Raw genomic sequence first — 26,638 nt, 5'->3', positions numbered from 1 at the left:
TGATGAACAGCTCTACAGGTCAGAGGGAACATGTACTTTTGATTTTAGGCTGAACTGGCCCTTTAATGGAGAGTGAATACTGGACGTTGCTCTGTGACTGCTGGATGTTGAACTATTTGCCTACATTTTTGCCGTGACAACTTATATGACATCAGTGTGGTCAGACACGTGTTACTGCAGCATTAAGCACCTGTATGATGTCACCATAAAGACAAAAACACAAGCAGACTGGCAGTTTTAAAATGTTTATTAAAAAATAAAATAGAAAAAAATATATTTACATAAAAATGTCAAAAAAATAAAACAAAACAAAACAAAAAAAAACAACCAAAAGCTGGGCAGTGGTTTCCTCCGGCCACTGGTGGCTCAGTGTCCATCTGGAGGGGCCACTGCTCACATGAATCAGCCAGGACAAAGAGCGGCTGCCACTCTTCTCTAAACAGCAGCCGCCAGTTTTAAAATCCCTCATTGTGTTGCAATGGAGGGTCATATTACATTGCATCTACATGTACATGTGTACGCCAAAGTCTCCGCGGCCCCGGCCCGCTCTCTGCTGCTGCTTCCTTTTCCTGCTGCTTAACCACACTGGAGAAGTGAAGACGGAGCAGGACAGAAAGAGTGCACGCGGAGAGCGAGCTGCGAGGGGCCGCTGAGATGCACAGAGATTTTAATCCATACAGACTTCCTATGATACTGCATGTCAAGTCTTTGCTGTGGAGATGCCGGCAACTCGAACCCAGTCAACAACCTTTCATTGGCAATTTCATCTTCAGCCTTTAATCAATGCTGGTTCTAATCTTTAAAAGCATGGCTGACAGAGATGTAGCGTCAAACTACATCCACCTTGCTATCCAATTTATTTTGGGCTGGGACTGCATGGAACTTTGCATTTCATGCACCAACATAATCACCTTCCTGCAGATGGAAATATCCATCCACAGGGCGTAACATCGTGAGTGTACGACAGTGAGGCATCCATAATGGTTTTTATTGTTGGTCAAATTATTAAACATGAAAGGAATTTCTCTGGAGGTGATGATTAGCTCATAATCTGCTCCGCCTGTGAGCCACCGGTCAAAACAGAAACCCTTCATCTCAGACTGAGTTGATGCCAGGTGTGGTTCTGACTGAGGGATCAGAGTTGCCATGATTTAAAACTAAAAAACAATAGTGTAACAGCACTGAACAGAGTCTCAGTAAAAAGTAAAGAATTGTTGGTGGACACTTTGACCCCTCCTGAGGTGCACCTGCAGAGTGCAAGTCGCTCTCTGGGTGCACCTGCTCACGAACCGTCTGATTTAAAAACCTGTTGAGGCGAGTCATGAGTCTCGATACTTTCTCACACACGTTTCACTATGTCACACACTACACAGACCCAACCATTGACATTAACATCCCCCATTCCTCACATCTGACTGATATATGTAGAAAACTAGACTTTGAAACATTTCAGGACCTCCGTACAAATACAAGGGGCCGGGGGCGGGGTGGGGGGTGGGTTTGTAGTCAGTCAGTAACTCCAGTCCAACAAGCAGTGTTTGTCATTTGGAGAAAAAAAAGGAAAGAGGAGAGAGCTGACGTGATAATTAGAATAATCCACTTGCATAGTAATAACACCAGCGTGCGTAGTGTTCTGGGCGAGTCACAGCCTTCGACAGTCCTGTCTGTGAGTGTGTGTATTTGTGACACGGTGTGCTCGCGGAAAACGACGTACACACACTCCAAGTAAACACAAAGAAAGGCATTGCAAACAATTAGCGGAAGTACCTGGCAATCAAATATACACAAGATTCCTGAATGGAATCAAAATATAATTCCCTTTCACGAGGGTCCTTGGTTCAGGAAGACCGCCCCTCCCTCCTCCTCCTTTGTCCAGGACCACAAAGGAGAAAACCTTATCGCTGAGCGTTTTAGTGTTGGTCTGCACTGATTTACAGCTGCGGGCCGGAGTTGACCTCAGCCCTGGGATCAGATTTCCACGACCGTGTCCCTTGACTAGAGAAACTAGGATTTCTCTGAACCTCGAGTCAGAGGCTTTCTGCCCTCTCACCCTAATCTGGGTCTTCGAATTCAAGTCAGATAAGCTTTTGCCTTCTCGGCCCAACCCTCCTACAACACGTAATAAAAAGAGACAAGCACAAAATGAAAACACGAGCATATATGTTCAACAGAAGAGGCTCTTTCAGGTCAAATTCTGCTCCGTCTGGAGGCTTCGCTTTTAAAATCACCTCCAGAGCAGAGAAAGATGGCCGAGACAAAACCAGCAGGCCACTGCCAGCCTTCCCCTGACTGACAAAATATGGCAACAGCACAGTCCCATGAGGGACACACACACATACAGAGATATACAAATACACACAGTCTCGAGGTGGCACCGCTAAAGCTCTATCTGCATAGGAGGCCAAAACACAATCCCGTCCTTTCCTCTCGTTTCTCAGGATATCCCAGGGTGCAATTTCCATCCCTCCACTTCCCTCCAGGATGCCTTCGACTAACTGGGCTGAAGAACAAGACTTCCATGAAGGAATTTCATGTTAACCTCGCCCATTTTCACAAGACAGAGGAAGCAAAATGGAAGGAATATCAAGATAAGAGCTGCGTATCCCTTTCTGTTCCCTCTGCTCCTTATCAAACTGAACAACACAATTAAAGAGGGGAGAAGAAGAGAAGGAGGGGGAGGGCAGCTCAGCCTGATGACAGACAGGTGCACACACTCCCGATCACGCACAGAAACAACAACTGAGGAACACACACACTCCAGAGATGCTGCCTGGGGAACGGTTTCGTAAACAAAATTTAAAACTCTACAAAAATAAAACAACTGTATAAAAATGCCTTTACATATACACACACAAAATTAAATAAGCATTTACTTTAGTTCCAAAAAAGAAAAAAAACGTTATTGCACAAAATGAAAATGTTTTTGTTCGTAAGTGTATAAAAAAAAAGTAACACTGAGCCACGGGCAGCTTGGCTGCGAGGGTCAAGACGAGGTCAAGTGAACTTGGCGATGGCGTCACCACCGAGTCCGACAAAAATAAACAACGAGACCTGAAACTAAAAATGAGGAAACAAAATACTGAAAGTAAAATAATACTGAAACTACAAAACAGTGAACAAAAGTCATGCAGAAATGGAAAGGTAGAGATAGCAGAAGGAAGATGCAGAGCTGAGGGCTGTTGTTCCAGAGTGAATACTGCTGGTCTCTGGTCCTCCGTCCGTCCGTCCGTCCGTCTGTCCGTCCGTCCGTCCGTCCTCCTTCAGGACCAACCACGAGCCGGGGTTCTGCAGCCGGAGAGGAGAGGGAGCAAAAGTGGGGGAAGAGGAGTGGTTTCTATCTGCTGAGGCTGACCGGTAGGCTGTCCCTCTTTCTGCGTCGCCAAGTGTTGCGGTGGTACTGTGTGTGCGTGTGAGTGTGTGTGTGTCCGCGGTTAGCCATAACAGGGTTGTTGACCAGCGGCGTGGTGTGGAAGCCCTTCCCGCTGAACTTGGCTCCGTTCTGAAGAGGAGTGGAAACAACAGAGACACAGAGAGAGAAAATATATAAATAAACCTCTCTGAACATCTTTACTGATGTTGATACATGAAAAAGAAAATTAGGTCTGCTGCTCGTTTATTTCCTTATTAGGACACAACATTTAACTCTGTAGAGCGAATTCTTGACCCTCTGAATCTGTTTCAACAACAAAGCACCATGTCAACAAATAGGAAAAAGGAATGCAGGGTCATCCAGTAAAAAAGTTGAACGTGATATGCGTCACTCAGGAAAACACTGGAACAGTTTAACATTTTGGGAAATATGCTTATTCACTTTCTTGCTGAGGGTTTCACAAGAAGATTGATACCACTCTCATGCCTGTACGCTAAATTAGGGCTGACCCCTGATAGTTGACCAGAGAGGTCATTAGTTGGCAAGATTTCATTGGTTGCTTAATCGCAGAAAAAAAATGAATAAATAAAACAAACGTAAAACTCTATCAGTCAAAATAAATCCAAACCTATATGACTGGACCATGTGTCACTTTACTTTGAAAGGACAGACACAGGAAGTGTCCACGCTCAGCAGTCAGACAGGAGTCAGGTTAATTTCCAGGGCTGGTACCAGCGGTTATTCCACAGGCTAGTTAATAACATGTCGGGCAGGAAATCCAAAGTGTGGGATCATTTTGAGAAGGTGAAGGACGAACCCAAGGTGATATGTAAACTCATCTTCATTGGTCGACTACAAACATGACGTATCATCTGAAACATGGAAGTAGCTACATGCCCATTAGCCCACAGCGTCATTAACAGGCGGCTCGCTCAGTGTGTGACGTGCACTTGGAGATAAAATACAGGATGATATACAAGAGTGACTATTTAAAACATTAATGTGCGCAGAGAGCTCTGATGTTACGCGATGCATGTTAACGTAGTCAGAGGCTCGTTAGCTTTTAGGACACGGTGTCACTGTGTTCCATCGGGAGTAGCTTCTGAGTCAAGTGCGTAAAATTCGGTATGGTGGTCCGGTCTGGCTCTTTTACACCGGCTCTTTAAACCATCACAACAAAGACAGAGAAGCTCATTTGTGGGAGCAGATCCACCCATAGCGAGTCATTAAAAAAAGCGCCAGGGACACTCTATGAAGCCATGGGATGAGGAGCGTCCTGCTACCACTTTTCTGCCTCAGAAAGACGCATGTGAACAGGCAGGACAGTGAATAAGCATATTTCCCCAAAAAAAATATCCCTTTAAATGCCAGGAGGCAGCGGGAACTAAAAACTGGAAATCATGTCCCAGTTTTTGTCGTGTTCCAAAGCAACAGGTGCGCACCAGATGTTTGAACACCAGGCCGCAGAGCAGCAGTGATAGTGTTACTGTTTACTGATCAGTTATGGACTACAGATGGCAGTTTCATTTTCTGAGAGTGCGACAGAGAGAAACAATCAGACACTTGACAGAGAACGGACACTGTGGCAGAGAGAGAGAGGAAATATGAGATGGAGAGAGTGTGAACTCAAGAGTGTGTGTGTGTGTGTGTGTGGTGTGTGTGTGTGTGTGAGACAAATTTGCCTCGACAGTGCGTTTGAGTGTGTTTGTGGCATCCAGCGCCTACCTTGTGTGTGTGGCTGGAGTGGGGGCTGGGCGGAGGCTGGGGGCTGGAGGGGGCAGGGGCATGAGCATGGGCTGGGGGGGGCATGTGGAAGAAGGGGGGGAGCCCGGTGTCTATACACACCTGTCTGCCAGGTATGGAGTGCATTGGTAGACCCCCGGGCAGTGCGACACGAGCCTAGAGGAAAAGAAACAGGAAGTTATTCTTGAGTTTATCAGATGCTGGGTCGGACATTTTAAATACAGTTCTCTGAACACAACCATAACCTGATCCACACTTTCACCACTTGTTCCCACTTTCCACACATGCACTAAACTAATGTAATCCCCAGTGTCTGCAGCCACAGCTGAGCGCCTACCTGTGAGCCTGGATGCAAGAGGAGATGGTGTCCTCCCATGCCGGGCTTGCCGGTGCCCATGTTGAGGCCTGGTGGCAGAGCTAGGCCCAGATGTGTGAAAGACGGGTACGGTGGCAGGGCTGGAGGAGGGACGGGACACGGCAGCGCTGAATCAGAGTCCTGGCAGATGAGACAAAAGAGAAATAGTGAGTATAAATGAAGCTACTGTATGTTTCCATTTAAATACTACAATAAAATTAGATGCACATTGAGCGTGTTTCCGTCAGGTGGGTCGGAGAGAATAAAACAGGTGTTTGCTACATCAGGTGAGTGGCAGTGTTGCCTCAACTCTGACCCACAAAGGCAACTTGAATTGACCCTTCACTAAGTCCTGCCCTCGAACGCAGACTGGCCAATCATAACGTAGCATCGGGCTGGCTCAGACCAGGGTCCGTCAACAACACAGCTGTGCTCCATTGACTCTAATGCAGTCGTTTCAAACTTCCTTCATTTTCAGGCTGGTTTTGTGGATGTGGAGCTAAATNAGTTTGACATCCTGGATACATCCTTCAAACACAGACTGTAGACCCCTCTGTCTGCTGCTCTCTGACATCACTCTTTCATTTCTCCAAAATATGATCATATTTCTTCAGAGAGTGCAGTTAGTTACAGTGTGGGCTTTCCATAATAAAGTTCCCATGACTATGGAAATAGTCGTTTCCACAGCAGAATCTGTGGTTTTCCTTGATTGGGTTCCAATATTTTATCCTACAATGTAAGTTCTTTGCAGTTACTGTCCCCTGAAGGGCAAATGGCCAAACCGAACTATATAGTATCCTTTCTTCCAGATGTTAACTGTACTATGGTAGATAGTCCATGTACATGGAGCAGTAGAGCTACAAGAGGGTTTGCTCTGTCCATTGGTTTGTTTGTTTGCAAAAAACAATGTCCCATCCCTGCTAAGTATCAAGCTCTACTTACAAAGTAATTAAAAAAATAAAAATAAAAAATAAAAAATGAAGCGTGTACTTGCGCTCTGAGTGACAACTGAACGCCTAAGGATGGCCACGTCAAATGCTCCATCTCAAAAAAATACAGGTATGGAAACAAGTTCAATCACACTGTGGCAATTATTTTTCTTGCCCTACTCTCCTGGTTTTATTCAAACATCAAACTGTATTAGCTAGCTGGCATACACGGGGGGAGAGACAGGACGTAGGGAAAAAAATAAAGAAAAACAACACCTTCAAATAATTCCATGACTTTTCCAGGCCTAGAAAATGAGATTGTGGAATTCCGTGACTTTCGAGGTTTTCCATGCATGTGATAACTCTGCTATAATCAGAGGTTTAGTGGGGGAGGTAAAGGAGTCATGTCAGCAAGATCAGCAAAACCACTGAGCTTGTGGTGGACTACCACAGAACAGGACAGAGCAGAGGTGTAGCAGTGACAGCAGACAATACTTGACATATGGATGTTGCAAAGAAGCTACATATTCTAAAATACGGATGCTTCATACACAGCTGCACAGGATCTATACAATCATGATGGATACCCAAGACCACGTCTCCCCTTCTGCTCCGGTGTTGAATAATGTTCAAAAACATTATGATTTCACAGACAAGCTGACCTTTGCCCTCCTGGATATATAATGTCATCACTTAATCATTTGATCCTGTTAGACATTTGTGTGAAATTGAAATCATAATTAAAATCTTGACCTTTGACCACCACATTCTAATCAGTGTGAACGTTAGTGTAAAACTGTGAAGAAATTCCCTCCAGACATCGCTGATATATCGCGTTCACGAGAATGGCATGGACGGACATACGGACAGTCGTCACATTACGTAACATAAGTCAGTCAGTCACCACTGACGTCAGTGCAGAGGCATAAAAACCACACCAAGTGCTTCTACAGTGTGTGTCTGCTTCTCCTGCATGTGTGTGTGTGTGTCTGCTTCTCCTGCATGTGTGTGTGTGTGTGTGTGTCTGCTTCTCCTGCATGTGTGTGTTTTCTTACATTGTCTGATCCAGACAGCGAGGAGACAGAGGAGGCTGAGGAGTGCTGCTGAGGGCTGGAGATTGACATGGGGGAGTCTGCACTGTGGGGAGACACTGAGTCCCTCTGCTGCTCCTCCGACCCGACACCACCACCGAGCACACAGGGCTCCTGCTCTGACAACGGCTCCTTGGGAGGTGAAACTACAAAAAAACAAATGAATGGTTTAGTAATCCACAACGTCTATTCGCTTTACTTATTGAGTTTAATATTTATAGATAAAAAGTTAACTTTTCCATCATCTTAAATTTCTTCTTTCAATAAAATTCTCTGACTCAGATTTCTGGAGCTGCTCAGTTTGGTGTGATTCATCTAAAGCAAAGTATCAGTTGGCTTCAAGACTTTAGAATTGTATATTACAGTCTGAGGAGTCGTACCTCTGTTATCCGTCCGTGTCAGATCCCTGCCCCCCCACTTCTTAATGATCCATTCCCTGTAGTCGATCACTTCCTGGGTCAACCTGATTATCCTGCCCAAGGTGCTGCAGGGAGGAGACAGAGGAGGGTTAAAGGAGCCCCACTACTATCCCCGGGTATCTTCAGTCCTGTCGAATGGATCGATTACTAACCTTTCAGAGTCTTTGTTGGGATACGACCGAGCCAGCGGGGACACGGCGTGACTCAGGACAGTGTAGGCGTAGTCAAACACCTGCTTGACGTGCATGGCACCATAGGAACCCCTCCCCACGTCGTTACCTACATGGAGCAGAGACAAACACAACAACACTGTGGTGAATATCACAGAGTAAACAGAATCAGCTGGTCCAGTGAACTGTGATATCCAACCCTGCTCATTTACAGACACTTAACAGATATACTGCGCAGGACAGTTTATATACAGAGGTGACTCCTCTCAATCATCTCTTCAGACCCTCTCTCAGTGTGTGGCGGTGTATGTTTCTGCAGAGACTTTGCCCTCTGCCTGTAGGTTCTTATTTTCCTCCCATTTATTGTGTTTGGGATGTTTATGTCCCCCCACAGCTCCCAGGTGAGGTTGGGACTTCATAAAAAGGTAGCGACCAGGTGCCAGACCGTCAGCAGCAGGCGTCCAAGAGACACAGCGCCAAAACACTAAGACAACGAGGCAGAACGCCAAACGAGAGAGAATCTGGGGTTGGCTTTTACTTTCACTTTACAAACTCTGACCGACAATCTGCATCATGTACCTTCAAAGTTTGTTCAATACACAGAATCTTTATGTCTATGTGAGGTCCAGTTTTTATAGGACTTATATCAAACAAACCAAATACTTTACAGAAACAGTGTGTGGGATTTAGTAGCATCTTGCGACGAGGACTGTGGACTGCAACCAGCTGAAATGTCTCCCATTCACTCAGTGTTTACTGGTCAGGAGGTTTTGAGCCAAATTATCCACAGAGGGCTCCTCCTCCCCAAAACAAATGGACCTGCTGATTTAAACTAAAAAAAAAAATGTTTTTCTGACACTGTTCTGCTCGTTTCAGAGGGGCTGCTAACGATGGTGGTAGGGTTGGGTGATATGGCTTAAAAATAACATTGCAATATTTTTCGGGTATATTGCGATACACTATATATATATCGCAATATTTTGAAATCTCCTCTAAAGTAGGCCTGTCGTGACATGCGATAAGTCAATTAATTGCACGTTAAATTTAAAAGGACACGTAACTTTTCCGGCAGTGATTAATTGCCATATTCATGCGTATTTGTTTTCCTCGTCTCTCTCCACCAAAGAGACTGGACGACAGCAGCGTTCACCGCCGTGCATCGTCTGGCAGCCAGGTGAGTTGGTTCATTAGCGTAATGAACGGAGGGAAAGCTCTTGTAATCGAGTGTCTTTGTCTCTGTGGGGGAGACGGGGCTATGGGCTACACACACACGCACAGTGCGATCTTCATGAGGGGGAGACGAGGCGGAGAAATAGAGTTGAGTGTAAGAGAAAGACGGGGAACTTGTTCCTAAACCAAATGCCACGGCATTTATATATTTATATTTATTATTTATATATTGTTTTTTGTTGTTGTCTTTTTTCAAGTGCATTTTTTGATAAGAGACTGAGAGTCCATTTTATCATTTTTGGTTGTTTAATTTTTTTTTTCTATTACAGTGCACTTTTAATTAACAGTGACTGAGAGTCTATTTTTTTGTATTTATTTAGATATTTTTACGTGTTATTTCGGATATTTCAATTTTCTTTTTTGCATTCCTAAATATTCTAGTTAAATAAATGTTTATTTCTCTTTAAAAGGGTGAACTTGCATCAATATGCCTTTATTATCATTATATAAGTTTAAAAATGGTCTAAAAACAGCAAAATTACAACAATAATAAAAACGGTCTTAAAAGCACAATATTACGCAATATTATCACTTAACGCAATAATTTCTGACGCAATTAATCGCCCAGCAAAATTTGTTATCGTGACAGGCCTACTCTAAAGTACTGTAGATTACTACAATATAAAATTATCAAATAAACTACAGTTACAATTAAGTTGAAGCATCTGGTCGTCAGTTTTTGTTAGCAGTTAGCAGAGAGTTAAACTGTTGCTGCTGCGTCTTAACACGTGAGGATTTAATCGTGAGCTGGAAACAATCTAACAGCTCTCTGGCTTATATATTATTAGTATTTACAAGTCTCAGTAGTGCTCCATGGTCACAAAATATGACTAAATAGTTGCAGTCTGGAGCTCTGCAGATGATAAACACACCTCGACTGGTCGCACACTATCGCTCTGGAGAAAGTGATCAGGGTGGGCAGTGTGATGTGTCATGTTTTTGAGTCTTTCCTCTTGTGTGTATCTGTGAGAGGGAGAAAACTGAAATGCTGAAGCGTGCCTCATGTCGGTGGATAAAAAAAAAATACGATGTCTGCGATATAGTCTTTTTATACAACCCCTGTGGAAGAAGCTTGATACATCGAGTATATTCGATATATACATCACCCACCCTTATACCGTGGGCAACACAAAGACATGAATGGCCCTGTCTACAGCCGGAGTTTGGTTTGTCTCCTCTGGGCTACTGTAGAAACATGGCGGAGCAAGATGGCAATCTCCATAAACAAGGACCTGCTTCCTACATAGATATTAACGGCTCATTCTGAAGTAACAAAAACACAATGATTCTTACTGTCAGGTGATTTTACACCAAAGAAAACACACTTGTATTCCAATTCTAACAATATATCCTCCTACATCCTGCGCACTGGACCTTTAACACTTTGGTTATCGTCCATCTGACTTTGCAAAGTAACAATATGTCCCCCCTCTGGAAAATGTTCTGTCCCATCAATACTTCTGCTTGTTATGAGAAAAGTGATTTAAACCAGTCTGTTCCAGTGCAGCTCCTAAAAACAGCATTTAAAGCCTCATTTCACATTAACCAGTTCACTAACAACCTCGTCATGACTGTTTGAAATGTTTTATCCACTGTAATCACCATAAACTTGTGACACACACACCTGGAAGCAGCGGGTCCTCTATGCAGAGCATGGATGGTCTGTATCCGTTTGTCATGGCCTTCATGATCTCCTCTTTGGCTATGTACGCGCCTCCATTTTTGATGCGAATCCCTGTTTTCAAGTAGTTGAAATGGCGGCCGTACAACTCAAAGAACTCGATCAGCAACACGCCCAAGTTCTCGTTGGGGTTTCTGGCATCGATGCGAGGATGGAGCTGAAGGGCAAGCACAGGAAGACGGGACGAGTTTATATTTAAAACAAGTTTTACTGTGCGTTACTGATGTCTGTGTGCAACACTGGATATATGGGAAGCAGTTTATTACCACTTATTCTACTATAAACTGTGTTATTGCTGCTACTATCAGTATTCATATCACTGCTTATGGTCAATAAACAACAATCCTGTACTTCTACTGTCATAAGCACAGCTGTACTACCTCTTAAACTGCCCCCACTGTGCGACTGCCACCACATCCTGCACTACAGCTACTATCTGCTCATAATAAAGCGTGTTTTTTCTTTAGGTCTGTGTGTGTGCATCTTCCTGTACCTGTAGGAAGCTGATGACCATGAGGATGAGGCTGTACGAGCTGATCCCCCCAGTGAAGACTTCGTTCAGATCTCTCTGCAGCAGAAACTGCTTCAGCACAAAGATCAGGTAAGGCAGCACTGGATACGTCTGAGAGAGGAAGAGGAGACACATGTGAGAGTGAGAAGAGTTGATTCAGTCAAACTGTGGATTAGATACCAGGAGGAGGGTGAAGGGGAGAATCCTAAAATCGAAAAAGTTGAATTATATAACTCAGGTTCTGTTTGTACGAGTCGCTGAGGAGGAAGTGGGGATTTCTGGTGAGATGTATAGAATTACATGAGCAGGAGAAAGGAATAGACAACATTAAAAGTGAAGAGAAATTGACTTAAATGATTGCAAATAATTATAAAACAGCACTCACCAGCAGGAGTGAGTCTTTAGCTTAACACCAATTTAATTTGCTAGATTTTGGACTCAGTGGTTTGGTGCAATAACTGTTTCCTTTTGAACCTGAGTCAATTAAATTATTTAAATTGTGATTTGATATAGCAATTATCAGGCAACCATCAAATAAATATCCCGTGTTATCCATGCAAGTTGGTCAATTTCCAGTTTTGCTGGTCTGGTCCAGAGTACGAGCCTGAACCAGTTTGATTTTATGCACCAGCAGAACCGCCATTTGTCATTGTAACATGTTCCTACAAATTAATAAGTGCCCAACATCAGCAGCCTGTGCTGACAGTGTCACAGTGCTAAATCCAACTCATATAGCATTAGTAATACGCAACAATGTGATTAACATAATAGTATGTTTATAAATGGACTAATGGAGCCACCGATGTCTGACAGGATGTGTGCAACTTACTGCCAAGCCCAGGCCCGTGTATTTTTTGGGGTGACGAGAGGAGACATGACAGAGTTAGTTTCTCAAGAAAACTTAAACTGCGCCAAAATGACAACAGTTTGGATTTAAAGCTGATGTCAGAGGCTACAAGCGCCTTTTGAGCTGAACTTTTCTTGGACATCCTGTTTCTATTTCTCTCAGATGAGGAACGGCTGATTCATGAAGCTGAAATGAGGAATTATCTATATGACAGCTCCTTATCTCACCACAGAAACCTAAATTTAAGGCAGCAGGATGGAAAGAGACCGACAGGGGGCTGAAAGTTTCTGGTGAGCTAAATAACCATTGCTAATAACGAGCTAGGCTACTTGCTGTTGTGCTTCATTTCCAGTAAGCATTGCAATATAATACATGTTTTCTGTTTTAACTAGAATAACCGCCCCACGGTGGTATGACTCCATGCAAGAGTCAAGTTTCTCTTACAGTTTCAAGATGAACAAGATTAGTGTCAGCAATTAAATATCTGACAAAATATTTCCCCTTCTGTTCCTGAGATATGATGCTGAATAATGGCCAGAAATGTGTTCTTGAAGAACATTATGATGTCACAATGAAGCTGACCTTTGACCTTTTGGATTTAAAATGTCTTCACTTGTTTATTTATCCTATTAGACATTCGTGTGGAGTTTTGTTAATAAGTATTTAAGTATAATAAGTATTTACATTCTTTTTTTTTTAAGATATTTTTTTGGGCATTTTCAGCCTTTAATAGATAGGACAGACAAGTGTGAGGGGGGAGAGAGAGAGGGAGTGACATGCAGCAAAGGGCCACAGGCTGGAGTCGAACCTGGGCCACTGCGGCAACAGCCTTGTACATGGGGCGCCTGCTCTACCACTAAGCCACCGACGCCCCAAGTGTTTACATTCTTGAGTTACGGCTAAAAAAACATATTTTGTAGGGTCACACTGACCTTTGACCACAAAATTCTAATCACGTTATTCTTCAGTTGTGGACGTTTGTGTCAAATTTAAAGAAATTCCTTTGAGAGGTTCTTAAAATATTGTGTTCACAAGAATGAGACAGATGTGAGTTCACAGTGACTTTTGACCTTTGACCACAAAATTCTAATCACGTTATTCTTCAGTTGTGGACGTTTGTGTCAAATTTAAAGAAATTCCTTTGAGAGGTTCTTAAAATATCCTGTTCATGAGAATAAGACAGATGTGAGTTCACAGTGACTTCTGACATTTGACCACCGAAATCCAAATCCAAATGCCCTTGAGGTATTGTTGAGATATCATGTTCGCAAGAATGCGTCAGATGAGGTCACCTAGACCTTTACATATGACCTATGACCCCCAAAATATAATCAGTTCATCTTTGAGTCCAGGTGGATGTTTGTGCCAAATCTGAAGACACTCCTTTGAGGCATTCTATAGTAGATATTGTGTTCACAAAGATGGGAGAACGTAGACAGCCCGAAAACATTTAATATCAGACTGGTTGGAGAATGTTCACAGCGGCCCAACCCTTCGCGCAGGTAAATGTCACATTTGATTTTGTGACAGTTTCTGGTCAAACGAGTTAGTAGAAGACGTGCCAGCACTACCTGCAGCCTCAAGAGTGCAAGTGCCATGATGCCTGCAGTAGTTTGATTTATTAGTCATGTTTCCTCAGTGACTGTGACTAATACGTGCTGTTTCCATATAACTTGATGAAGCCGTCTGATGTTCTTTTAGGAAGCTATAATGCTGCCAAACTGCTGAAAACCCCTGCTGAAGCCACATTACTGCTCAGACCGCAGTGATTCATCCTATTTTTTCTGTAAGTCAAGGCAGTGGACTAATCATAATTTGTTATCGATGCTAAGTATGAATTTCTACCCTTCAACTTGCCACATAAATATTCTGTCTGGCTTCCAACTGGGTCAAACTTTATAAAAAAAAGGTATTCACTGAGGCTTCCTGGAGCCTGTGACTTGATAATGTGCTGAAGGCCCCGAGGGCCTGAGAACGGGGGTTACAAATATGTTCATTTTCCAATTGAAAGGGAAGCACAACCTCCTGGCAGTACGTGTGTGCAGATCGGTGCCAGTGGAGCAGCAGGGCTTGGTTGACTCTTCAAATATGCTTTTAAGAAGCGAGAACAAGACTGGGAGGTACGCTGCTCCAACTGGCTGCATGAGAGTCTGACATGTGAGGATTAACTTTAAGGTTGACCTCTCAAATGACAAGACTGCACTGGAGTCTGTCACACCCACGCATTAACAACATCAACCATCACTGGATTGATGCTGAGTGGGCTTGTCAACGGCTGGCGGTCAAGCTGTGACATGTATATTCAGAGAAGCACGAAACAAAAATCAGACACAACAAAGGGGAAAAAAGCCAAAAGCTGACAGCTCGCTGGAACATCAGCCCCTGGAATTCTTCCCTGCATTAACTACTACATCTGTTACCAAAGCGGGCAGAGATCCACCTACAGCAGGTATTTTGTCAGAGCCATGGGGTGGATTTCACCTCCACTGAGTAGATTTGGCAACAAGGTTTCTCAGCTATACACAGACTCAGTTTGAGTTAAGTGGAGATTATTCTAAGCACAGTTGCTGGAGTGCGTTCCAGCTTCACTTTGGAAATGAGATGAGCCAATACGAGATTGGAGTGAAGTGTAATGCTTTAAACTGCTGGCTCGCCTGATTCGCAGAGGGAATTTCCAATGTTCTGTATTTAGACACCACTGTAAAATGGTAATTATGTGACTCCTCTGGTGGTTTTTATTTAAATACGTCTGCATGACCTTCTCCTGCTCTCCTCTTCCATATCTATGTGCTGCTTGTGATGTGCGTTGTGGCTGCATTTCATTTAGTCCGTGAAGACTTCAGTTCACGATCCCTGTCTGGTTTTAAAATGCCATAGCGAAAGTTGCAAATGGATTTCTGTGCGTCATGTGATGCCTTCTGGTTTGACTCAGTGATTAAATAAAATAACAAGTGTGCCTGCGAGCTGTACATCCTGACGGCAGGATCACAGAGGCCATATCTCACCTTAACATAATCTTTAATGAAGCTTGCAGCCTTGACGCCAGTCTCCACGTTGAAACTGATGTCCACCTTCACCTCCGTCTCCTGGTCTGTCAGCTTGATGATTGGCACCTGCAGGGAGAACGTGTGACGTGTATTAGCAAACATTACAGTCAAGTCATCGGCTGAGGACACGTTCACTGTGTGAGGGGAGAAAGCCATCTGTCCCAACTGACAGCCTTTGAGACAGAATAACTCATCCAAAAATGAGATTCAGTCATTAACTACTTATTATCATGTCAGTCAAGACGGAGCTGAAGCCTGCAGTGGTTAGCCTGGTCGTGTGCACACCCCACAGGATGACAGTGCATGCTACAGAGATACATACTACTGTGGGATCGTAGTTATAAACACTTCCACCCCAATGAGTGTCTACATTACACATGTTTATTTTCAGCTGCAAAACAATAATTTAACTTCAAAACAATAGAGAAAGATTACAAAAAGGGTCGCCAGAAGTGAACAGCAGAGAGCTGACCTGAATGCCTCGGAAATCAATGTTGAAATCAGCATTCGCATGTTTCGTTTACATATGTTAGATGAATCCCAACTAGCTCGTGAATTAGGAAACAGCAATCCAATATAATTTATTATACATCACCTTTAATTATTATTATTTCTTCTCAGACAACAACATCTAAACAACATTTGAGCGATAGTTTTGGGACAGTCCAGCATTCACAGGCTAACACATATGCTAGCAAGATGTCAAAAAAGTAAAATGTCTGGAATTGTTTCAAACATTAGCAAGGTGACCCCCAAAAATTGGAGTGCCAGATATGTCAAAACAAACAGGCCTATCACACATCTACTGAGAGCCTGGCACATCACCTGAAAACTGTAACAGCTTAGCTGATGTGCAAAGTATTTGTTTTTCTAGCTAATATGGCCGATGGTACTGAGACCTGCGTGCTAACAAAGTGACTAAATGTCACATTATTTTAGGTGCAATAAAGTCTGACAGACGTCCCATCTCTCTTCCCCTCCCATCCCCACCCCCCCTCGAAGCTTAGATGTCGAGAGACTGGTACAGGGGACAGCGCCTCAGTGGAGTGACCTGAGGGTAGGGATGGGAATTAAGAACCGGTTCCAGTTGAGAACTGGTTTCAAATTGTACGATCCATTGGAATCGAATGCCTCCAAGCTTATCAGTTCCTTTTATCAATGCCGGTGTGTCGTCTGACAGTTTGCATTGCAAAAAAAGACGCCAACCTCATGCGTGTACGCTGCTGCACACTCGCAACAAGGATTCATGATAGAGAGGAAGAAAGGGTCCAAAGCATGGCTGCATTTCACAAAGAAATATGACCGCAGTGCTGCCTGTTAATTAAATTTCTATTTTCACAATCTGTTTGTGATGGTGGTGGGACAATCAGCGGTTGATGCCTTTTGACTTTTAGCACTGAGGGATTGTCTAAGGGTGCCACCCTCCTCCTGCTCTCTTTGCCCAGTTAGAACAAGCTAACACCCAGAAACAACTCGACTCTGTTGTTAAACACACTGATAACTGTTGGGTGAGGTTAGCTGTGTGATGCTAACAGTTAGCCCTGTCACTGTGTGTGTGAAACTCTGTCACAAGTGCAGCAATATTCTCATGATAAACAGATAAATTTAAATAGTCAAATTTGCAGTGAAGTTGCAGTGATTGGACATTAAGGTTCCTGGTTCGAACTCAGGTCAGCGTGGGTTTCCTCCAGGTGCTCCAGCTTCCTCCCACAGTCCAAAGACATGCAGGTTAATTGGTGACTCTAAATTGTCCGTAGGTGTGAATGTGAGTGTGAATGGTTGTCTGTCTCTGTGTGTCAGCCCTGTGATAGTCTGGTGACCTGTCCAGGGTGAACCGTGCCTCTCACCCAGTGTCAGCTGGGATAGGCCCCAGCCCCTGCGACCCCTAACAGGATAAGTGGTTATGGAAAATGAATGAATGTTGCGATCGTACCACGGCAACAGGGATTGTGTAATGTCTGTAAAATGATTTAAAGTTAGAGTGAAAACAGCAGCAATATGCTGAAACATCTCTTGGTGCATATGGATTTAAATTCCAGCAATGCCACGTATTTGACACTCTGCGCACGAGTGCCACTGCTTCCCAACCGAGCTGCACGTCTGTTACTGGGGGTAAATATCTTAAAACAACATTAGAGCCACACAGGCAGGCTGAGCAGAATTTCTCTTTGACTAAGAAAAGCCTGAATGAAAACGAATGCTGAACAAATATTCTGTCATTTTTTCCTGTTTCGATGATGACAGACTGTTGCTACAGCGAACTCTCAGTCAGGCCTCACTGTGCTCAGACTCAGGGAGAATAAAAGTTGTGTTGAGGCTTAAAACCTGTGTATGTCTACTTTATTCCACACAGAAAACTGATCAGGAACTAATACGAGAATGATTAAGAATTGAACCAATACGCAGAATCACTGATGGTATTGATTCTGCGTATTAATTCCTATCCCTACCTGAGGGTCAGTAGTTGACGATTAACTTTACTTTAAGATGAACTAGAGCTGACATTGTATCCTCTGCTTCTGTAATATCATAGTGGGCATGAACTTTATCTTCACATGACCACACAGCTGCAGCGTGTGCCACCTATCACGCAAACAGATGGAAAGACACTAATTGAGCGTCTCCTCTTCCCCTCACATTTCCACGGACATTAAAGCGTGAATGAGCCAAAGCTTTATACTTCTAACTGACCATGTGAAGTTCAGAGGAACTTTTCTAGGAATGTAATAAGCGCTGCCAAATTTCACTTTGGCTGCATTTGTTACAATCGGTTCCCTTTTTGTTGCGGCTGTAATATTCTATTTCTTACTGTGAAGAATAACACCTTTAGCAGGGCTGAAATTAACTGAAAAACTACTCTGCTGTGCCAGATCATTAATCACTGCATCAGTGTACATGAGATATTAAATTGTCATTTTATCAGATTCACTCATGTGTGTGATGGACATCTGTTGCTGTATCCAGTGTGGTTGTATTAAGGGACTCAACATGAACACAGACGCACGCCCTGGTTACTCACTGTAGCTTTGTCCAGCACTTTGATGGAGAAAGGTTCTGCAACGTTATGCTTGCGAAGGGCTTGTTCCAGCTCTTGCAGCGGGGGGCGCTCCCACTTCCCAAACACCACCAGGTCAATGTCACTGAGGGCAAGAAACAGTCAGTGTTAAAATACCGGCCAGCAGAATACATCAGGAATAAAACTATCAGCTGGAGTGTTTTAAAATCTTACCTAGTTGGAAGGTACAGCCCTGTGCTGAAGCTGCCAAATATCTGGACCTGGGAAAAAGCAATGACCAACATCAGTATTTAAAAACAAACACATTGTGAGAATGGGCTGTGTGCGTTTGACAGTACAGATCCTGTATCGTACATCAGCTCATTTGTCGTCATGATTTATAAATCCAACTCAAATATTTGCAAACTTTCAGAAACTCTGTATTTCCACGTTCCCTTTCAGTGACAGTAAACACTGACAAGTTGAGTAAGCTGCCAAATTAAGGATACAATAGCTAGGGAGAAAAAATGCCGTTCGGGGGCTGCAAGCGAAAGCTCTCGAAAGGAAGCAGAGTGTTCTTTCTTTCCGTCTGGTAAATACGACAAGGCGATAGCACACAGACAGGCCAGGATTAATAGGCTGAAATGAAAAGGGAGGCCGGTACAAATCAGGGTTTGATCCATTTACCTGACAATGTGGCTCACAGTGGACGAGGGGAAGACTGGCAGCCAACAAATCACCACTGCGCGTGTTTTACATGATTAAGTAATGAGAGGGGCATTACATCAACCCTATGTCGCTGCACTACTCAACCAGCAGCAGGAGCCTCCATCACTATTTCTGCACATACAAAGTGAGCGCACCTTAAAATATAATTGAGAAACACGATGACTAATTAACACTTTTCATCAAATTAATTTTTGTGGCTTTAACTCTGTGACCTGTTCATTCAATCCAATCGCTGGAACAAATGTTGGCATTGTGCGTTATTGCAAACCACAGATACGTCACATGTAGGGGATACGTTTAAACTTTACGTTTCAACAATGTTGCTGATGTCTAGCATGGTCTGCAGCTTGGCAGTCACATCCACCATCCCCTCTGCCTCCAGATGACAAAGTCAGTTCATACACTTGTAATCAGGGCTGCATCACTTTAGAAACGTTGATATGATATATATGAAAGGTACAAATGTAACGTATCCCTTGTTTGCAGAAATGTACGCCAACATTTTCCTCTAGCGACTGGGCTGGTTCATTTCCTTTATGAAAACTACAAGTAGCATCAGCATCAGGCGCCTGTTGGATAGCTTAACAAATACCTACACCGTTGACAAAAAGTACTTCTTAAATAAGAAAGTCACTATTAAAAAAGGTTTACAGTAGTATTTCACTCTTACAAAGATGGTCTCTTAATAAATCTGGGCTGTGTGTGTCGTAGAAAGACAAAAATACTTTTGAAATTGGTGCTACATGAGCAGAGAACGCACTATGCTGCACTGGACTAATAAACACTCCTGCTGGTGGGCAATGCAATGTGAGTTGTAACACCATGGCAGTTGGCTGGTAACAAACAATTAGGCGAGAAATAGGAATGGCAGTAACAGAATCTTTGTTTATATTTGATTAGCACTGCCTGGTTTCACTGTTTGCTCAGAGTTCAGTCTGAGTTAGAGACAGAGACAGAGTGAGCCCCCAGGAACAGCACCAGGCTTTAAAGCCAATTTTACACAGTGGCCAAAGGTGGAATTACAACCTTCAGGTCCATCACGTGATGCCATGGGGCCCAAAAAAACGCTCTCCTGTAGACTTGGGAAAGAGGTGTTTATTAACAATCAACGGCTACGTTGTTTGAGCGTCACAACTCCTGTGAAATGACTCGTTTCACTGCGGGGATTTGATCCATTTGATCCAATGGCATTTGGAAAATTTAGAAAAGCTGCACGATCAAATATCCATTCCCATTAAAGTTAGTGGAGTACTAAACTGAAAGTCAGCCTTGTGGCAGCCAAGCAGCTCACTTCTGTTGGCTGTGCATGGCCACTGTAAGTCTCTACTGTGCTTGCCTTATGGGCCCAACAATGTGGAAGATCCAGATAATTTCATACAGCAAAAAAAGTTTTTTGGTTTCACTAACACTGTAGACAAGTCTCTTTCTACATCCGTGGTGGTGACGGGCAAGGAAGTGCAATCTGTAGTTTGAGCAACAGACCTAGAGCCAGTGAAGACCCGCTGGATGATGTGATTTGAGCTGAGAGATGAGCAGGGAGATCATTTATAGTATGTGTAAATCATTCATTCTTCTACACATACTATCCATATTTTATGATACTAAGCTGCCTGAACATCTGCAATGTATCCCTTCAAGATATATTCCTATGAAGGTCTTTGTGTGTCGGACTATTTCTTGGCCAGGACCAGTTGCCAAGCAACCAGTAGAGACTTAAAAGTTATTGGTTCTTACCATGAAATAGTCAGGGACATAACGGCAAATTCTTTACACTTTGGTTTTTGTACTAATCAAACAAAAGAGCTAGCACATGTTGAAGAGCTACTGCGAGCTGGTGGGCAGATTTGAATGAGCTAGTTGAGCCGCTTCCCACGTTTCTAGTCTTTGTGCTTTGCTAAGTTAGCCGGCTACTGGCAGTAGCTTCATACTTCATACAATTTTCTCACCTAACTTGTAGCAAGAGAAGGCATCAGCATGTTTACCAAAGTTTGACAGAATCCCAAGCAGCTACAGACGAGTAAAGTGTCTCAATCCAGGCTGGGGTTGCAACGGTATGAGATTTTCACTGTACGATAACGTTCTTAGAAATTATCAGTTTCACGGTATCACTGTATTACAGAATTATAATTATTATCAGTCACAATGACCCTTAAAGGAATGCAAACATAAAGGTTACTTTTGACTGAACAAACGTTTTATTACTGTAATCGAAACTTAAAACATTTCTAAATAGGTATGTGTATTAAGTTTTGAAAATAACCCAAATAAAGGTGAGATTGTCCAGTTGCATTGGGTTTTTCAAATCGCAGAAACACTATTTTCACATCACAGTGTAACTTAAAACCGGTACACTGCTGCAGCTGAGATGGACCAACGTAAATTCTAACAACAATAAAGCTAACTAACAACAAAATCTACACTTTGTTTGCACGCTCCAGTCCATCTACCTCAACTCATGTGCAGTAAGAGAACTGAAAACAGTAGATAAATATACAATAAGTTGGTGTTATCTTGTAGAAAAACTGCCTCACCTTTAAAAAAGTGTTAAAACACAGTATCTCGACAAAGATTTATGAGCAATCTGAGATCACAGTTCGTCTGTGTGCCAATAATTCCTCCTCCGAGAGTGGAGCGTTTGATTTAAGAGACTGCTCTCTAAGATATTAAGAATGTGAAAGGGGGGAGATTGATCCGAATAAACACAGGCATGTGTGTATGTGCGCGCATCTTACATCTGCAGTGGGCCACAGCTCCTTGATGATCATCTCTATCCGGTTCACCACCTCCTTCCTCATAGCTGCTTCCTCCGGCCGAGGAGACATGAAGTTGTAGAAGTCCATCACCTCCTCGTGGAGTCTGGACGGAGAGGACGACAGATGAGGGTTATTCTCACCACTGTGACAATGATGCCACACACAGACTAGTATGAAACCTGGACTGAGAGAAGGAACTGTAGACAATGTGAAATCTCTCTTTTGCTTTGGACTATTTCATTTCACATACTTACATACAGCTAACAATCACACGAGGATATCTTATAAAAACTGACGTACACATGCACAGTTTTTGGCTTACATTCTGGAAAAAAAAACACTCTCCAGATGGCCTAAGATATGCTTCCTTCTTATCACTGTGCTGGTTAACCCCCATCATGCCAGAGCCAGGAGAAGCAAAGCAACAGCATGGTATGTTCTACTGACAATTATTACGATGCAGTTTCTGTTTTACTTGTAGTCTGAATAACAAAAACACAAAATACATGACAATAAGCTGTGTCTGTATTAGTGCTGATCCTGTACAACCAATACACATTAAATACTGTATCTATGCAACTGCAAAGCACTTCAAAAAGTCCGAACTATCCCTTTAACACTAGACTTAGCCCTAGTCATAACAGCAAGTGTAACCATAGCCCTTAGCATAACCACTAGCCCAGACATAAGAACGGAACGAAAGTGGTCATGGTAAAAAATGACTGGATGGAGTCCTCTTATCTTACTATCAGTGAGGACAATTGTTCCTCATCTAGAAACAGGTACAACACACACCTTTGAGGTTTTGAGAGGGATGTGAAGAGCGTTTTAGTAAAACACTGAGGGCCATATCAGGCAAGGTATGCCTGAAGTCCCAGGCTTTATTGTTATTGCTGATATGCTTTGTCTGGCAACAGGAGGGCTCACGTAATGTAAAGATCTCTGACCAGTCAAATGCCTCAGAACAGTGGAACTCTGTTCAACCCTGTGGCCATTCATTTTTCTAGGAATGCATGCTATGATGTCAGTGTGAAATACAGAACAGGGAGACTGTCACAATCAATTACCAGAGCCCTGGAGGAAGTGCAGTCAGCCCATGTGCCCACTCTTTGGTCAAAACTCTCTGCCAGCAAGCCAGTCAGGCCAGGGCGTATCCATGCCAGTAGTCCACCGCCGACAGAGGGCATGGTTAGTGTTGGGCCCCCCACAGTCAAAATAAGAGTTGCTACTACTTCTGCTGCCATCTCTGACAAACTAGTTTAGAGTCATCACCTCTTCAGTGACTTTAGGCCCCAGTGTTACAGAACCCAATGTTCACTGGTGCGGTCTGTGATCACACTGCAACAGTTTTCTATTAACCCAAACCTAATCTCCGATCATCACAATATTATTGCAGCATAACTAAGCGATTATTTGAATTTTCAATTTGAAGTGCAAATCCCTCAGTGTGAGACTTCAAAGGGTGCCCCTGAAGGCAAACTACTGCGAGACGTATCGGTGCACAAGCCAAAACTTGCATTTGAAAACTTGTACAACACAAATACCCAGAGGAAATTACACTCACTATTTGTATTAACAACTTAAATTCTCAGTTAACTTTGAATTTGAATTTTTAGGAAACTAAGCATCGAGCATGTGGAAGTGCTTTCATGACAAACACAGATTTCCGTGTACAGAAAATTCCCAGTTGGGTGCAACCAGCCATTACAAATATCACATGGTCCTGCAACACATCTGGAAGTTCCTTGGTCATTTCTTTTGGATGAAGGCCTCTGCCAGAGTCAAATAACTGTCGCTATAACATGCAAAAATCAGAATATATTCAGTTACATGACTCTTACTACACCAAGAATGTATGTGTCATAATTTACACCTACTAATCATGCATAAATACCAAGCAGTAAAAAATTGAGCTGTGCTCGAAATGTGTTCATATAACTGATTATTACTTTGGCCAGGTTTTAGCAATAGTGCATATGTACATATTAGTCCTACTGTGGCTGTTATGTCACCCTATGAGACAGCTCCATGAAGAATAACTTGGAAAATAGAGTTAACTGGCATAAAGGACAATCACCTAAACACACTAATTAATTCAGTGTAGTGAAATACAATTAAACTATTGAGACATGCAGTATAAAGGTGCCTCCTTTAAACTCAAAGTTGTATCATACCCTGGCTGTAAGCTGACTGACTGCTTTTATGATCAAGTAATTAAAAAAATTGGAGATTGCCTGCAGGTGACTAGGCTCAGTTAACGTTACTTTACTCAACGTTACACAAGTTATCCAACCCTGTTAGCTAACACCTGGGCATGTTGGGGTATTTTATAATGTAATTTTTTAAATTTCAACTCCACTTTCTATTTAATTTAATTTCTGTATTTAATTATAAATAGTTGGGGGAGTTTATTAATTTAGTTTTTAAATAGCTAGCTTGCTAACTTTGATGTGGAGACAAATCCTTTAGCGCTAGCTAGGTTAGCTAGGCTCGTCGGTCAGGCTAACAAACGGACTACACTCACTTCCGGTGTAATCCTTCTAAATAAATCGCCCACTTAAATAACACTTGTGAAATTCGATGATGCGATAAGATATTTTATTATAGATTATCATATAATACGTAACTTTTAATCGTATTTGTTCGTAGTTTGTCGGGAAAATGTATTTTTTTTTAACAGCCCGGTTCAAACTTCAGCAGACAAAATCAGAGCACTTCCGGTCCTGATTTATCTAACGGTAGCTTTTTAGCTCTCCAGCAAACAGCCTAACTCCAGTTTACACTGCAATGCTGGCTTTACTGTCGTATGTGGGGTTTACTGCGATGGGAAACCACTAGCTGAATCACGTTTTATGCATCACACATATAATTATGGAAGAATTAACGACATTTAACGTTTAAACCGAGCAGTAAGCGACAAAGCCTTTAATACTACAGCGGTGATAGTATTGAGACTCACCCGAGGACCCCAGGATTGTACTTCCTCGCCTTCCAGGGCGTCCAAGTGCTCGAATAATTGCCATTAGTGCAGTTTGAAAGCAAGTAATTCATCCCATAAGTGCTTGCTTTGTTGTCACTTTTCCTCCGGCCCGGGTGGTGGTTGTGTGTGTGGTTTACAGGTACAGAGGGGTGAAGCTGGTGGCGTTTCGCGCATATCTGCTGTAAATTGAACGCCGGGTGCTCCTGTAGGTGACGGTGATGGTGGTGGTAAAGGTTGACGTTATTGTCCATGCTGTCGCTCACGCTGAAGAGCAGATTGGCACCCCCGACGTTTTTATTAACGTTGCCCGTTATATTTCCACCCATAGTCCTCTCTAGTGAGCAGCTGGAAGGGGGGCAGTCCGTCCCGGATTCCTGCGAGGACGACGAGGAGACGGATCCCGTCTTCTGGGGCAGGGTTTTCCTCTCACCTGGCTCGGCGGCGTTTGTCGCGGTGAAGGAGCCGTGTACGTTCCCGTTGGACAGCGCTATCCCCAGCGAGGGCATCGCAGTGCCGTTAATACTCGTAGTGCCGTTCATGATGCTGTGATGGCTGCTGCCGTTGCTCAGGCTGCCAGTAACGTTCCCGTTGCTGCTGCTGCAAGCGCTCTTGCTCGATGCCACCGCGGTCGCCACATTTTTTAAAACATCCAACGCGGCGTAGCTGACGCACTGGTTGTGGTTCTGGTTGTGGAGCTGGTGCTGAGCGGAGAGGGTCCGTACTCCCTGAGAGGTCTCCCAGACGTGCATCCATAAGGCGTTCGCAGGTCCTTTCTGTTCGGGCTGAATCCAAGCTACCCTCGGATCCATTCAACTTCTCTCTCTGGTAGCCCCCCTACAAGTATGTGACCGACACCCGCGAGCCCGTCGTGAGTCCTTTCAAAGGTCGCTGCTCTGTCCGGGGTTACGAGAAGACAAGTATTTAAACATTAAACCGAATTAGGACCATTGATAAAGTGGCCCCTTTACACCGCTAGCTGGAAAAAAATGTTAGCCGTTTCCTACGGGAATTCAATATGGCGTATTCTCTTCAAATCCACGCGCATGCGCCCTGCGAGGGGTTTCTTTAACGATGACTGCGCCCCCCATCCGCCCACTCCTTCATCACTCCGGCCGGCTGATGAATTGCACAGAATAAATATTTGAATTTTTATTTGATAAATATTTAATTGAACAACACGTAATAAAGTCCGCGGCGAAATGTCAATAGTGAATAAAGGGTGCTGCGGCCCGGGGGCCCCTGAGGCAGCGCCTGGGAGCCCTGAGGTCCTTGTACACTATCTCCACCTCCCGGCCATCACCGGTGGGTGGGTTCATAGGGCATCCCCCGTCAATATGAGGCTGAATCCTGCAGAAGTGACGGATAACTGTTCGCAGCCTGGCCTCAGACACATATCTGGAATTACAGGCACGTATTGGAATTTAAATTAGAAAAAGCAATATATTTATATATATGCAAAGCTGTGGGTGTGGGGGGCATTAATAGTGCAGGATCCTGTCTGTGCCTCTGCCACTGTAAACATTTGAAATATAACTCCAACAAAAGCAAATCTACATAAACATTAGGCAGAGAGCACATTGTGTTGTCAGCTGGCATCTGAGATACTGCTGGGGGCCATAATCAAAACCTGTGGCCCTTAAAATGCTGCTCACATACATACAAACAGCAGAAAGCTCTGCATTCCACAGGGCAACACCAGAGAGCCTCCTTTTTCTCTTTATTATTTCAGATGCAGCCCGTGAATCCAAATGCTCATTTTCAAGGGGCAATACGCAGCAGGTGGCGTTG

The 26,638-nt window shown here is 43.5% G+C and overlaps 1 protein-coding gene across 2 annotated transcripts; it reads right to left on the bottom strand.

Moving 5' to 3' along the window:
* Nucleotides 1-235: 235 nt before the first annotated feature.
* tent4a (terminal nucleotidyltransferase 4A) lies at nucleotides 236-25,884 on the bottom strand. 2 transcript variants are annotated; one of them, XM_050035443.1, is made up of 13 exons: nucleotides 24,830-25,884; nucleotides 21,850-21,973; nucleotides 18,623-18,669; nucleotides 18,413-18,533; nucleotides 15,352-15,459; nucleotides 11,482-11,610; nucleotides 10,932-11,145; nucleotides 8,060-8,186; nucleotides 7,869-7,972; nucleotides 7,453-7,634; nucleotides 5,451-5,609; nucleotides 5,096-5,269; nucleotides 236-3,499 (listed from the first exon to the last, which is right to left on the bottom strand). In XM_050035443.1, the coding sequence occupies exons 1-13, from the start codon at nucleotides 25,657-25,659 to the stop codon at nucleotides 3,335-3,337; spliced, it is 2,484 nt and encodes an 827-aa protein (XP_049891400.1). In that variant the 5' UTR covers nucleotides 25,660-25,884; the 3' UTR covers nucleotides 236-3,334. The 2 variants fall into 2 exon arrangements, with proteins under 2 accessions (XP_049891400.1, XP_049891401.1); XM_050035444.1 differs by having other exon boundaries at nucleotides 5,216-5,269.
* Between the last annotated feature and the right edge of the window lie 754 nt (nucleotides 25,885-26,638).

Source organism: Epinephelus moara, chromosome 22, assembly GCF_006386435.1.
Source record: "Epinephelus moara isolate mb chromosome 22, YSFRI_EMoa_1.0, whole genome shotgun sequence".
NCBI lineage: Eukaryota > Metazoa > Chordata > Actinopteri > Perciformes > Serranidae > Epinephelus > Epinephelus moara.
The sequence above is the reverse complement of the archived record's forward strand: the minus strand, read 5'-3'. Positions and strand labels throughout refer to the sequence as shown.

Bases quoted from the DNA above. Each gene is read 5' to 3' on its own strand.
- tent4a (XM_050035443.1), bottom strand. From the start codon at position 25,659: ATGGATCCGAGGGTAGCTTGGATTCAGCCCGAACAGAAAGGACCTGCG. The intron at 21,974-24,829 runs GTGAGTCTCAAT...CTCTCCGTCCAG, and splicing joins TACAATCCTGGGGTCCTCGG to ACTCCACGAGGAGGTGATGG. The intron at 3,500-5,095 runs GTAGGCGCTGGA...ACTCCTCTTCAG, and splicing joins ACTCCAGCCACACACACAAG to AACGGAGCCAAGTTCAGCGG.